Source organism: Microtus ochrogaster, chromosome 8 (genome assembly GCF_000317375.1).
Source record: "Microtus ochrogaster isolate Prairie Vole_2 chromosome 8, MicOch1.0, whole genome shotgun sequence".
NCBI lineage: Eukaryota > Metazoa > Chordata > Mammalia > Rodentia > Cricetidae > Microtus > Microtus ochrogaster.
Window position 1 is genome coordinate 15778993 of NC_022015.1, and position 14284 is coordinate 15793276.

At 37.9% G+C, this 14284-nt stretch overlaps 1 protein-coding gene across 1 annotated transcript in view; it reads right to left on the bottom strand.

Annotated features, from left to right (window-relative positions):
* Rexo5 (RNA exonuclease 5) overlaps positions 1-14284 on the bottom strand; it is a 54663-nt gene that overhangs the window by 16454 nt on the left and 23925 nt on the right. Inside the window, exons 7-12 of the mRNA XM_013347718.2 lie at positions 13433-13548; positions 9603-9741; positions 9357-9451; positions 8111-8213; positions 5057-5160; positions 4232-4346 (exon numbers count right to left, since the gene is read on the bottom strand). Of these exons, the coding sequence (XP_013203172.2) occupies positions 4232-4346; positions 5057-5160; positions 8111-8213; positions 9357-9451; positions 9603-9741; positions 13433-13548 (672 nt within the window). The remainder of the gene's footprint in view (positions 1-4231; positions 4347-5056; positions 5161-8110; positions 8214-9356; positions 9452-9602; positions 9742-13432; positions 13549-14284) is intronic.

The window sequence follows — 14284 nt, forward strand, 5'->3', positions numbered from 1 at the left end:
CCTAAGAGAGACATACATAGATCTAATGTACATGGGAAGTAGAAAAAGACAAGATCTCTTGAGTAAACTGGGAGCATCGGGACCATGGGAGAAGGTAGGAGGGGAGAGGAGAGAAAGGGAGGAGAACAGGAAAAAAAAAAAAGCAAAAAACATGTAGCTCAATAAAAACAATTTTTTTAAAAAAGTCATGTGACTCCCTGGGGTGGGGGAATAATGAGGGCTCAGTTGGTAAATTACTTTCCTAGCAAGTATAAAAACCCAAGTTCAATACCAAGAATCCACATAAAATACTAGTGGCAATGGTTTATGCTTGAAAAGAATCTTAGTGACGGTGAGATTGTAGGCAAAGACAGGCAGAAACTTGGAAGCTCTCCAGCCAACTAGTCTAGTCTTCTTGGCAAAGTTCTTATGGACTCTGAAATGAAAGAGACTGTCATACAAAAGGTAGAAAGCACCTAAGGGGTGACACCTGAAGTTGTTTTCTAACCTCACATGCATATACAAATGCATGCATGCACATACCTGCAACCATGTACACACACATATAAATGATGCTCACAAAACCCTTAAGGTCTATGTCAGGTGGGGGGGTGATCAGAAAAAGCGTGTGTGGGGGGGTAATTCTCAGGAAATTAGAAAAGGAAGGATAATAATCTCATGAACACATGAACACTATAATCTCTCCAGCTTGCCACTTAGAGAACATTTCCAGGCTACAGAGAAATAAGGAAATCTGCTGGCTTGAATATCATGAGTAAAGAGCTACACATAGAACACCAGAGACCTGCAAAAAAATTTAACCCTCAAATATTCATAATTGTATCTATATAAGCAAACTATGTAAGGCCCAGAAGGAAAAAAATCCAAAAGGATTGCAAGGGACATTTCCAAAATCTTACACAGGATTATCCAAACCAGAGCACAAGATCTCATGACCCTTGTAGCATTAAGCACAAAGTTTTCTTTTACAACAGTAGTGGGATAAAAACTGTCATGGTTCTTAAGTAGAAAGTGTTTTACTTTTAAGTAAAGTGTTAAACGCAAGAGCCAAAAGAAACAGTGCTTCCATAAAACTACCACCTTCCAAACAAAGCTCACAAATATTTACAAGGACATAAAACTACATGATACCAATAAAGTAAAATTTACTGTCTCAGACATGCAAAGAAGCACGAAAACATAATTCACAAGGATACAGATCACTGAAAACTAATCTGAAAGTTACATAGATGATCAAATATGTAAGGATGTTAAAATAGTTCTTGTAACTATATTCCAGAAGAAAGAATTGAGAGGAAAGTCTGAGTCTTTTATTAGAGGCATGGGAGATACAAGAGAGAAAATTTAATTTTTAAGGTTAAAGTTACAGTGTCTGAAATAGAAGTATACTGGATGTGATTATTATCACATTAAATACAACAAAAGTTATGATGGAGCCTGAAGACATTAGCAATGAAAAACAGCTAAAAGGGGAAGAAAGAAACTGCTAGAAAATTAACAACAGTGATCTATGGAACCCTCAGAATCGTAATGGGAGTTACAAAAGTAATGAAAGATAAAACTGGAAGTAGTAGTACTTTTTACCTAATTTTATAAAAATGATAATCTAAGTGTGGGTTGTACTTTTGCTTGTTTTGTTTTTGTCAACCTAGTACAAGCTGGAATCATCTAGAAAGAGGTGATGGGTGTTGGAGAGCCTAAGCCCTGTGAGCATTGCCATTCTTGGGCAGTAGTCAAGTTGAGGAAGCCATGAGGAGCAAACCAGTAAGCAGTGCTCCTACATGGCCTTCGCTTTAGTTCCTGCCTCCAGGTTCCCTGATTTACCATAGTGATGGACTGTGACACAGAAGTATAAGATCAAATAAATAAATCCTTTGCTCCCTAAGTTGTTTTGGGTCATGGTATTTATCACAGCAACAGAAAGAAAACTAGGGCACTAAGGTAGAAAATCTCATGGAATCTAAAAGATGTGTAACAAGACCTTTAAAATACCAGAGTTGAAAACAAATGTCAACCAAAATATCTTCCAAATTTGAAAGCTAAAAAAAAATTACTAAGTATACAAAAGATGCTAAGAATTTAGTATCTACAGACTCTTTACTGCTCAGATTAAAATTTGGATTTATATAAAGGAATAAATACCACTAGATGTGATAATCATGTGGTAAATATACCTATCATGTCTTCTTACTAAAATGTAGTTTTTTTATTTTTTATTTGAATGAATGCTTACCTACATGTATGTATGTGTACCACATTATTTCTAGTGCTGGTGGAGGCCAAAAGAGGGTGTCACGATCCTCTGGAACTAGAATTATAGGTGCTGTGAACTGCCATGTGGATGCTTGGAACTGAAACAAGGTCCTCTGTAAAAGCAGCAAGTCTACTTATACATGGAACCATTGTTCCACTCCCTAAAATCTCTTCAAATAAAAAAGCAAAATTAGTAACAATATAGACTAGATTCTATAATGTATATAGAAGTAAGATGTGATGACAACAATAGCGCTATGGTTGGGAGGAATGAAATGTAAGTATATGGTTGTAAGGTTCTTACACATGAAAAGGTATACTATTATAGAAAGTAAATTGTAGTAAGTAACTACTATGACATGTATACTATAAATCCTAACACTACTAAAATATGCAGCTTAGAATTAACTTTTTCCAGGTTCATCACTATTATGGTTCCTAGATTTTACAGCTGGTAAGATATCTCTATTGGTGTAATAGTGGCATTTTTATTCTGAGGGTAATCAACAGATGTCTAAACTGGACTTAGGGCCCATTCAAGTAGGAGAGAATTCACCTCTGGGGCCACAAACCTAGACACTTGCCCACGGTTAGTGAGGTTATGAATCCTAGAAGAGGACCTATTACTGCCACTTTCCTAAACTAGTATACTTTCTAACTGCAGACTAAACACTTACCCTCCTAACCCCAGGTTAGTGCAGCTGCTTCTATAGCAGGTGAAGGCTATTACACAAATCCACAACCAGTCAGAAAGCAGAGAAAAATTGACTGTGGAGTCCCGGCCCCAGTTCATACATCTCCATCTCAACCCTTATACCCAAGGTTCAGAAGAGGAAACAGAAAACCTGTAAGAACAAAACACCGGGATGCCTGTTGTAAGACAGTATCTTCTAAGCATGATCGAAAAGCTCTACCTATGAACTCTCAACAATACACTTGCCTAAACAGTATCTGCATATGGACAACACCAGCTGACATGCTAGCCTGGATGGGGGAAATCTGGGAGAAGCAGAATCAGTCTTCTCTAGAGATAAACTCCCTGAAAGGTTATCCAATTCCAACTGGTCAAGCCCTAAGCGCGCGCATGTGCGCACACACGCACACACGCACGCACGCACGCGCGCACACACACACACACACACACACATACACAAATTTGTGTATATATAAAATGATAATGTTAAATAAGAGGCTATTAATTTGATGTGGCAGTTGGAGGAGATAGAAGAAAGTATGGAAATGTAGTATTCACACATGAAATTCTCTTAAAGAATTTTAAATTAACAAAGAGCAATTGTACGGCAAAATGGTGACTTAGTTGTTACCCTGTTCCTCCAGAAGCCCTGGGTTCAATTTCCAGCTCTCATATGGGAATTCACAATTGCCTGTAACTCCAGTATCTCAGGATTTGATACCTTTTTATGGGCTCCATAGGCACTAGGCATGAGCTTACAGGCAAAATACCCATACATATACCAAGAAAAAAGTAATATACCTAATAAATTGTCAAATAAGAGAACATTTCCAGGGCTCAGAAAAGTAAACGGCTTGCTGAGCAAGCACAAAGACCTGAGTTTGGCTACACATAAATAAAAAGTCAGAAATGGCAGCATACTTATAATTCCAGTGCTGAATGGGTAGGGAAGACAAATAAATACTGGAGCTCATATTACATATACACAGAACAATGACAGATAAAATATAAAAAGATATAGCCAGGCTCCAAAATAAACATCTCCATATACCAGAAATAGAAGTTCTAAGTGGAGTGCAAGGCCAAGCCCACTGGTCTCTGAAAGCAGACGCTGACAGCTAACAGCTCTGCTCCTATGAAGTAACAGACTTAAATGTGCTCCATAAGATTGAGGCAGAAGCCAGACTTGCTCGTGTTAGCCAAGGTTATTGGTGCAAATTCTTGGCATTCCCAGGGGTTATACAAAGTGTTACACTTACTACAAAGATATAATAGGTCACTCACCTCTTTATTTGAAGAACACTTAATAGTTAGACAGTTTCTAGAAGAAGAAAGTTCATCTATATCCCGAGTCAAAAAAAGGAGTTTCTGACCCATCGAGTCCAGACATTCTAAAACACTGTAAAGAATTAAAGAGATTAAAATAAGAATAGTCATTTTAGGTTATGACTTGCTAGTTAAATTTTGTGCCTATAATGCTTGCCAATATAGTAGTCAGTAGCAACATTTAGTCATACAAATTTAATTAAAATTAAGGGCCCAGTCAATCAACTGCATTAGTCATATGTGATCAGTGGTTTTCATATTCTCCAGAATATTTCATCATTGCAGAAAATCAAATTAGATGGTGTTACCCTAAGAGGAGGGAAAATAAATAAGAAATATACCTAAAGCTATCAATCAAGATTGAAGTCACAATCTAAGGATCTGACACACTCATTATGTTCTGAAATCAAACTGTTTCTGAGTGTGGATGTGTGTGTTTCTCCAATCTGCTTTAAAGGCTATAAACTGAGTTTTCTATAAAAATATCAACAAGACTACAATTCTCTTCTTTCCTTACCACCCCAAGATAGGGTCTCTCAGCAGAGCCCTGGCTGTCCTAGAACTCTCTTTGTAGACCAGACTGATCTCGAACTCACAGAGAACCATCTGTCTTTGCCTCCTGAGTTCTGGGATTAAAAGCTCTATCTTCTCTTGTAATAATCCTTAGTTCAATTATTTCTGCGTGTTTTTTTTAAACATCATTTTAGACATTGGTCATAGTCAGAAAACTAGTAAGTACATCCTTAATTTTCCTTTGCTCTTATTTGAAATGGAAAACATTACCTCATATTTGGGAGCTTAGTAGGTCCTCCCTTCTTTTCTGGTTCTTGACTGGCTGCTTTCAGTTCTTCACGACTAGCTAGTGCCTCCAAATTGAGCTCTGCAATCTGTAAGAAAATAAAGTTTTTATACAGAATTTGAGGCGAAAAAAATCACTTAAATGATATTCTCTGCTTCTCTAGAATCATGGCTGTGTCACTGCCTCAGGCAAAAGCTGGCTTCAATAGTATCAAATGGTTTTATGACTGCTTAGCCAAGAGCAACAACCTGTCACCAGCTACTAATGTTACATGAAGATGGTTTAAAAGAGCCAAGTGAGGCAGAGTGAAAAGTGATGGCAATTTTGGCTCATCATTCCTTACTTAGTCTCTTAATGTATTTCTCTGAAAACATGTAACTTTTAGAAATGAAAAACAATGACTTTTATTGCAACATCAAAAAAGTCAGTATATTAATACAAAATAATACAAAATTAGACTATCAAAAGTATAATTGATATTTATTTTTGTTCATAAAGTAGGAATCCACCTGGAAAGTAAGATAATACAACTATTTAAAAATAACATATTTTTGCCAGGTCAGGTAGTGATGCAGGCCTTTAATCCCAGCACTCAGGTGGCAGAGGCAGTCGGATCTCTGTGAGCTTGAGACCAGCCTGGTCTACAGAGCAAGTTCCAGGACAGGCTCCAAAGCTACACAGAGAAACCCTGACTCGAAAAACAACAACAACAACAAAAATGGAATTCAACGGGTGGTTCAGTGATTAAGAGCACCTGCTGCTCTTATAGAGAACCTGGGTTCAGTTCCTAGCACCCACATGGTAGTTCACAACCATCTGTAACTCCACTTTCAGGGAATCCCATTCCCCTCTTCTGGCCTACATCAGCACCAGACACGAACATGGTGCACAGACATTCACACAGGCAAAAACATAAAATACACATAAAATACATAAATCTAAATGACAAAACAAAACATTTTTTGTTTGTCCCACCATTCTCAGAGGAGCCACTGCTGAGCTCCTCTAAGAGAACATATGTGCCAACACAATCTGTTAAAAAATCATAACCAGCCGGGCGGTGGTGGAACACGCCTTTAATCCCAGCACTCGGGAGGCAGAGGCAGGCGGATCTCTGTGAGTTCGAGGCCAGCCTGGTCTACAAGAGCTAGTTCCAGGACAGGAACCAAAAAAGCTACGGAGAAACCCTGTCTCAAAAAAAAAAATCATAACCATTCTTAAAGAGCGAAGGAGGTACCATTCAGTCAGGTGCCCAAAGAGGAACTGGCACACTGAGAGACAGAGACAAGTTTTGTTTGTTTGTTTGTGTTTTTTTTGAGACAGAATTTCTCCGTAGCTTTGGAGCCTGTAGGTCAGGCTGGCCTTGAACTCACAGAGATCTGCCTGCCTTGGCAGAGGCAGTTTTATCATGACCAGTTAGCAGGTCATGATTGATGGCTCCAGGAAGAATTTATCCTGATGTCAATTGTAGAAACATGTGATGAGAATACTGGGTAGCAGGGAAGAGATGGCAAAGGCTGAACCTAGTTTTCATAAACCCATCAGCATAGGTCAGTGCCTCAGCAACCCCCAGACAGCTCTAGAGGGGTGAGGGGTCTAAAACTCAAGACCTCTACAACACTCATCATTCCCCACCTCTGCTATTATCCCATAGATCAGGGGACCCATCAAGACCTTAGGAAGAGCACAGGGCATAACTTGGAACAAGGTGCAGTATCTGGATCAGAGCAACAGAGCCCAGGCTACAGACTGTGGAGAAAGCACAGTGGTGCAGTGAGTCTGAAGCTCAGTATCCTCCACCCTGGACAAAGTAGTAAGGAACTATATCCATCAGGGGAATTTTGTGACAGCACTTCATACAGTGTCCTCACAGACAGCTAAGACTCCAAGCAGCCCACTGGACAGTGGAAGGATTATATAGGGGTGGAATCAATCGTAAGTCACAAGCCCAACGTTGAAGGAACACACAGAGGTATTCCTAGCATTTGTAATTCCACTTGTGAAGTACTGCCTGCAGACAGAACCAGTCCTGTAATCCAATCACCTAAAGAAAGACTCAGAGAATAGGACCTCCTATCACAGAGGAACTAGCACAGGTGGCATGGGTTTTTGAGAGCCAAGAAATGTGACTCAAAATTGAACCCCAGCCATCAGAGTTCACATATTCTATATCCCCATCTGACTCTCCCCGCATGTTCATCTCACCCTTATTTAATACTCAGTATCAATTTGGCATGACAGCCGGGACCTGCTTAGTTTCTCTTCTACTGCTTATTTTCCCCCTTCTTTACTCTTTCCCTTTTCATTTTCCTCTCCTAAGGAGCTGAGCTGGTCTGCAGGGTCTGTCTAGTGCAGCCTCCAAAGAGACAGGGTTTTACTATTATCTGATTACTTATCTTACCTTTCTCTTTTCTCTTTTTTGGTTTACCTTCAACCAAAACTCTGTCCCCAAATTTTTGTCCCTACAGGTCCTTTTATCCTAGCACTTGGAAGGAAGAGGTAGTACGATCACCATAAATTTGAAGCCAGTCTGGGCCTATCTACATAGTAAGTTACAGGCAAGACAGTGCCTCAAGAAAACCACCAACAAAATAATTTCACAAAATCTTTCTGAAACTGTCCTTTTCAAATCTATATCCACTGAACTGTTGCTCAAACAATGGAATGTGCACCTATTCCTAGAGAACAAACTAATTATCATAAACAGTATCAGTTCAATGATCATCATCACCAGCTTTATATTTAGTTATCTGCCCTCAATACTATCCCAGCAAACTACATATTTCCATCTTACAGATTTAGAAACAAGTTATTCAGAGCAACTGCCAGTTGATATAACTAGAAACTCTATAGTCAACACTCAAAAGTTGACTTTATTATATACTTTGTCAATATGTTAGTGATATGGGTCTTAATTTTAATCTTAACCACATTGCTAGTTTTGTACAGAAAGGTAGGAACAGAAATAATGATCTATGGATGTCTGATCCAGTCTCATAATATTAAGAAAGCCAAAGGGACTGGTCAAAGATACTAACCTTCTTTGGCCCATACTTAAGAAAATACCGAACTAATTCAAGAGTTGTTCTGGCATCTTCTATAGTATCATGACCAAGCTTGTCTGGACACTGTATATCCTTCCTAGAAATGAAGATGAAATGTATATATGGGGATATTTTTAATGATTATTTCTTTTAACCACAGTATAAAAGTTTCACCATTGTTAACAATCAGATTTGTACTACAACTACCAAGATTCCCTTTCTCTGCTCAACTGCCAGGCCTCAAGAGAGGTGCTGCACATCCAGACAACATAGAATGGCTCTGATCACAGAAGTATACCAAAGGAATCAAAGATTAGCCAAGATCAGGCCCACTCTTAGCTGTATCAGTTAAAAGTTTCCTTCCAGAAGATTTTTATTCATATGCAAATATCTATACATTTAAATAATTTTCTTGGTTGTTTATGAAAAATCTTAACTACACATATATTTATGTTGATCAATATCTATATATAGATCCTACTCAGCAACTCTATTTTATTCTAAGTAATATCTTAGGGTTTTCCATATTAGCATATATAGATCTATCATATTCCTTTGAATAATAAATAACTATAACTTAATCAGTCTACAATTTTCTTTCCATTTTGAACCATGTTATAATGAACACGCACTTATATGCTTCAAGGCTACAAGACATATTCAATTTAAGTATGCTACACTTTGAAATTCCATGGTACTAGGGGCTGAATATAGGGTCTTACAAATGATATGTAAATGTTCTGTCACAACTTTCTTTAAAAAATTTTTAAAATTACATTTATGTGTGGGGAGTGTATAGTGTGTGTGTGTGTGTGTGTGTGTGTGTGTGTGTGTGTGTGTGTTTAGGCAGAGGACAACTTATGGGAGTTAGTTCTCCCAGGGATAGAACATAGGTCATAAGGTTTGTTCTCTATTGAGTCATCTTGCCACCAAAACACATTTGTTTTTAAACTTTTCATAATTAGAGAAGGTCTCACTAAATTGCTCAAGATAACCTTAAAATCACTTTAGAGACTAGGAAATCATTGAACTTTAGAATCTCCTACCTCCATCTTCAAAATAGCTAAGATTACATGCCTACCCTGGGAGGTTCAACTGTATTCCCTTAATTTCTTTACTTCATAAGAATTAGAGGGAGTAGTGTTTATAAATTGAGAGAGACAACCAAGACTGGATTAGATAATACATATTAATTTATGTACAATATACCAGGACAACACCAAAACATGTATAAACCTACCCCAAAATAACTTTGGCTAAGAATCTTAGCTTAAATCTTCTGTGCTGCTTCCCGATATAAAGCAGTGAGGTATCAATAACATATGGGTGTATCATCTGAGGAGGAAAAATAATGAATAAATAGCACCTTATGCTAAAGAAAAAAAACAGGGAAGAGGTTTGGGAGTTAAAATTCCCAGTCTTTACATCTTAGATAAATGGAACACACTTTTCTATTAGAGAATAAGGTCTTAAAGCAGATACACACTTTTAAAACTCTGAGATCCGAGTCTAGGGAATGGCCCACTAACACAGCGTCAAGAGGAAGCAGCTGTCTTAAGAGTGTCTGTACATCTTTGAGTTTGGTTGGCACTGGGTTAAGAATCTTCTCCGTGATTCCTGAAAAACTTTTCATAAAGAGAGAGAAATAGAGAGACTAAAATATTAGCTTTTCTCCAAAGACACGTTTTGAAAAATTATACTTAATATATACCAATTACAGAAAAAAAGCTGAATATCCAAATAAGCAGAGAAGTTAAAAAAAATCCATCATAAACTTTTACAGAACATGGGCAATACTGTATATGATGTAGATGTAAGAAAGAACTTCCTGAAGAAGGCTCCATTTGCCTAAGAATTAAGGTCAACAGTTGACAAACAGGACATTATAAAACTAAAAAGCTCTTGCAGAGCCAAAGAAGCAATCAACTGGGTGAAGAAGCCTATAGAATAAGAGAGAGTCTTTGCCAGCTATACATCTAGAAAAGGTTTAATATCCAAAATATACAAAGAACTCAAAAAAAAAAAGAGTAAAAAAACTAAACCAAAACAAAACAAAACTATGACCCATTTAAAAAAAAAATTGGCCTAGGACCTGAATAGAGTTCTCAAAAGAAAAATACCTTAAAAAATGTTCATCTGTCCTAGCAATTAGGAAAATAAAATCAAGATAAGTTTGAGATTTTATCTTACCCCAGGCAGAATAGCAAATACCAACAATGGACAACAAATACTGGAGGAGATGTGGGGAAAGGAAGCTTCCCTTATTCCCATTCACTGTTGATGGGGTTGCAAACTGCTACAGCCACTGTGGAAACCAGTGTGGAGAATTCTCAAAAAGCTAAAAATCAACCTACCATATGACCCAGCTATACCACTTCTTGGAATATACCCAAAGGACTTGATATCCTACTCCATTAATACTTGCTTAACCATGTTCACTGCTGCTGTCTTTACAGTAGCTAGGAAATAGAAACAGCCTACATGACCTACTACTGATAAATAGATAATGAAAATGTGGTACACATTCACTACGGAATACTACTCAGCTGTAAAAAAAAAACAAAATCATGAACTCTACAGATAAGTGGATGGACCTAGAAAATATCATATTAAGTGCGGTTCCCCAGACTCAGAAAGACAATCACTCCAGTCTCTCTTATTGGAAGCTCCTAGCTCCAAATCTTCAGATGTGAGTACATACCCTGTAGTAACTGCAGAAACCAGGAGAGTAAAACAAGACTACTGTCAGTACAAAGGGGAATAGCAGGGTGCAAGTATCTGATCAGCGTAATAAAACGCAGGGGACTCCTTAAAGAAGGGAAAGGAGGTGAATACAGAAACGGATGGGAAGAGGGTAAAGAGGATATAAGTGATCTGATAAGGGAGCCGGGGAAAGGAAGGGCTCCTTAGGGAGGAGAAGGAAGGTAAAATAACAATATGGACAGCTGAAAAGGTCACAAAGAACCAACGTATTAATTATTTACCTAAAAAATAATCCAACCTATAGTGAACAAAATTCAGTGTATAAATATAACTTTTCTCATTTGGCCTGAAGGTGCTCTCTCCAAGAGTCAAAGAGGGCACCTAACAAAAACGCCAATGCTAGACATGAGAAGCCCTCTTTTAAGTTGTTAGCCAAGGCTGTCTAAGAGACTCCCATGACATACAGCCTACTGCTTTTGCCCTTGGTTACTCCCTGAGGTAGAAGGTAAATCCCTATGGCTGAAGACACCATGCACTTCAGAAACAGGGCCCAGAAGCCCCTGAGCTGGAACTGATCTGAATCCCACTCCCTGAGGACTAGATTTCATGGTACCAGAAGATGCATGCAAGCTTCCAAAGGAAAAAGGCAACCAACCGTCCTACTGTGCTATGGTGCATGTGGATTACATCAACAAGCAGCATGGCAGGATAGCCCTATGGGTGCAGTAGTGCTGCACAGACTATGGTGGCTATCAGTTCCTCTCTAATTGGACTTATGACCCACTCAACAAGAGGGATATCATGCCTGGTACTAGAAACCTAGCTACAGTGATGTCACAGTTATTAGGGGAGAATCTACAACCACTAATTTACTAAGCTAGCATAATCCCTAAAAACAATGTAAAAATATTTTTCCTTATACCCACAGAGAAGTATAGTCTTCACCCCTAATCAAGGAAACTTTGAAACAGAGACCACTACAGAAAACCATAACCAGTCAAAATGCAGAGTTGTGGAATCCAATCCCAATGGATATATCGACAGAACACTTCCACATCTAAGGCTCAGGAAACATGTGGAGGGTGAGGGACAGAAAGATTGTAAGAGCTGACCAGGGACTTTGCTGTGAGAATGCATCTCTGAGTGATGTCAGAAGCTACACCCACAAAAGTCTCACCAACGTGACTGCCCAAACCTGAGTTTAACAAGAAGGCACCAATGAACATGCCAAACTGCACAGGGAAAAAGACAACGAGGGCTCAACCCTACATAAAAGACGAATGAGGAAAGCTGAGGATGTGCTGTGGAAGAATCTTTGTACACTGTAAAACATGTACTGCTCTCATTGGTAATAAAAAGCTGATTGGTCGCTAGCTAGGCAGGACTTTCAGGGACAAGAACACTAGGAAGAAGAAGGGCAGAGTCAGAGGAGTTGCTAGCCAGACATGGAGAGGAAACAGGAGGTTGAAATCAAAAAGAGGTAATGCAGAATATAGATTAATAAAAATGGGTTAATTTAAGTTGTAAGAGCTAGCTGGAAACTAGCCTAAGTTATTGCTTAAGCACTTATAATTAATATCAAGTCTCTTGCAGTTATTTGGGAATGACTACAGAGACACAGAAAACACTGCCTATAGGAGTGTAAGAGGTGGCCCTGTCCAGGAAAAAGCTAGTGAATTGGTTGTCTAGTGACAAACATAATATAGACTCAACAGGTTATATTTGAGAATTTGTATGTATATACAAATACATATACGCATGCATCAGTAACAATTGATGCAGAAAAGAGGCCAAGAATTTGAAGAGCAGAGAGGGAGGAAAGGGGAGGGAATGTTAAATGTTAGAATTAAAAAACTATCTCAAAAACAAATACCAATAATAATAATAATAATAATAATAATAATAATAATAATAATAATAAAGAGCCATAACTTCATTATCCAAAGGTTATATTTTTTCCATTTTAGTAAATATCCTTCCACTTTTTTGGTATGTATGTTTATAGATATATTTCACATGTTCTGTTTTGTGATTACATTTGAATGTCAATAAATGAATTTAATCATATCCTTTTAAATGGTAAGAGTATTCTACTTTGCAGTTGTTTAAAAACATTCTCTAACTTGACATTTGCATCGTCTTTTTAAAAGACATATATATTCTCACCTTTTTACAATACTGTGATAAAATGATTTTATATATCTTTTTGCTGCATATGACTATTTTCTAGAAATACTATTTAATTATCAGCCCTCTAGTAGAACAGCCTATATCTTAATTATGGTCTCTCTAGTTCTCTATGCCTATGTAAACATGAATGCATGGGTACAACTTCAGTCACCAAAAATAATGTTTCACTGTTTTTTACTTTGTCCAATCACCATGTACTTCTGAAGTTTTATGATAATCTTTGGAAACATAAAAATTATTAAGACTAAAATTAGCCAGGTATAGTGGTACATAACTTTAACCCTAGCACTTGGGAGGTAGAGGTAGGCAGATTTCTGTGTGTTCAAGGCCAGCCCAGTCTACAGAGTTAGTTCCAGGACAGCCAGGGCTACACAGGGAAACCCTGTCTCGAAAAACAAAAAACAACAACAATGAAAAGAATACCTAGTAAAGTAGTCCAGAATCTTGAAGTCAGGTTTGACCAGTTCATCCACAATACAATGGCCTCCTTCAGCAACCAATGAGATGCGCGTTAGTTCTCTCCCCTTGGATGTAAGGCACTAGAAGACAAAATACTGCTAACCTGCAGAAGCTGTTAACTCCCCCTTAATATGTACACTGTATCAGCAAGCACCTACACTCAGCTACGATTCCTGCCAGCACAGCAAAGATGCTTGTTTATGAAAGGATCCAGTATGAATGAAACTGAAGTTGGTATTTGCTGAGAACACCATGTTTACTGGAAGCAATAGCAATACTTGCTCTGGAAAATGGTGAATGGCTAGGGAGGCTAAGGCAAGATCAAAAGTTCAAAGTCAACTTGAGCTATACAAGGAGATCTTGTTTTACTTATTTTTGAATGAAGATAATAGTACCAATATAATTGTATCTATCATCGACAGACTATGTATTACTCATCACTACAGCTAAGAACCACCACTTTTACTAAGCACACTCTAAATATATAGCATAGCCTTAATTACTTCCCACTTCATAAAAGGAGAAACTAAGGCAGAGAGGGGTTAGGGACAGTCATTAACAGGCAAGACCAGTATACAAACTAACAAGAATCAAAACTATTTGTAAGTACTGCAAGGAAAGGATGTACTTGTCTTTGGAAGAACTACTAAATTAGCAGGGAAATCCTATTTTTAATCTTCAATGTGCAAAACCTAAACCCATAGTAATTAAGGCAGAGTCTTCATGGCAGCCACAGAATAGAATATTTGTTCAAAAAAAAAAACACATTTTTTTCTGGTGTTAAAAACATGATTAAAGCCGAGCGATGGTGGCTCA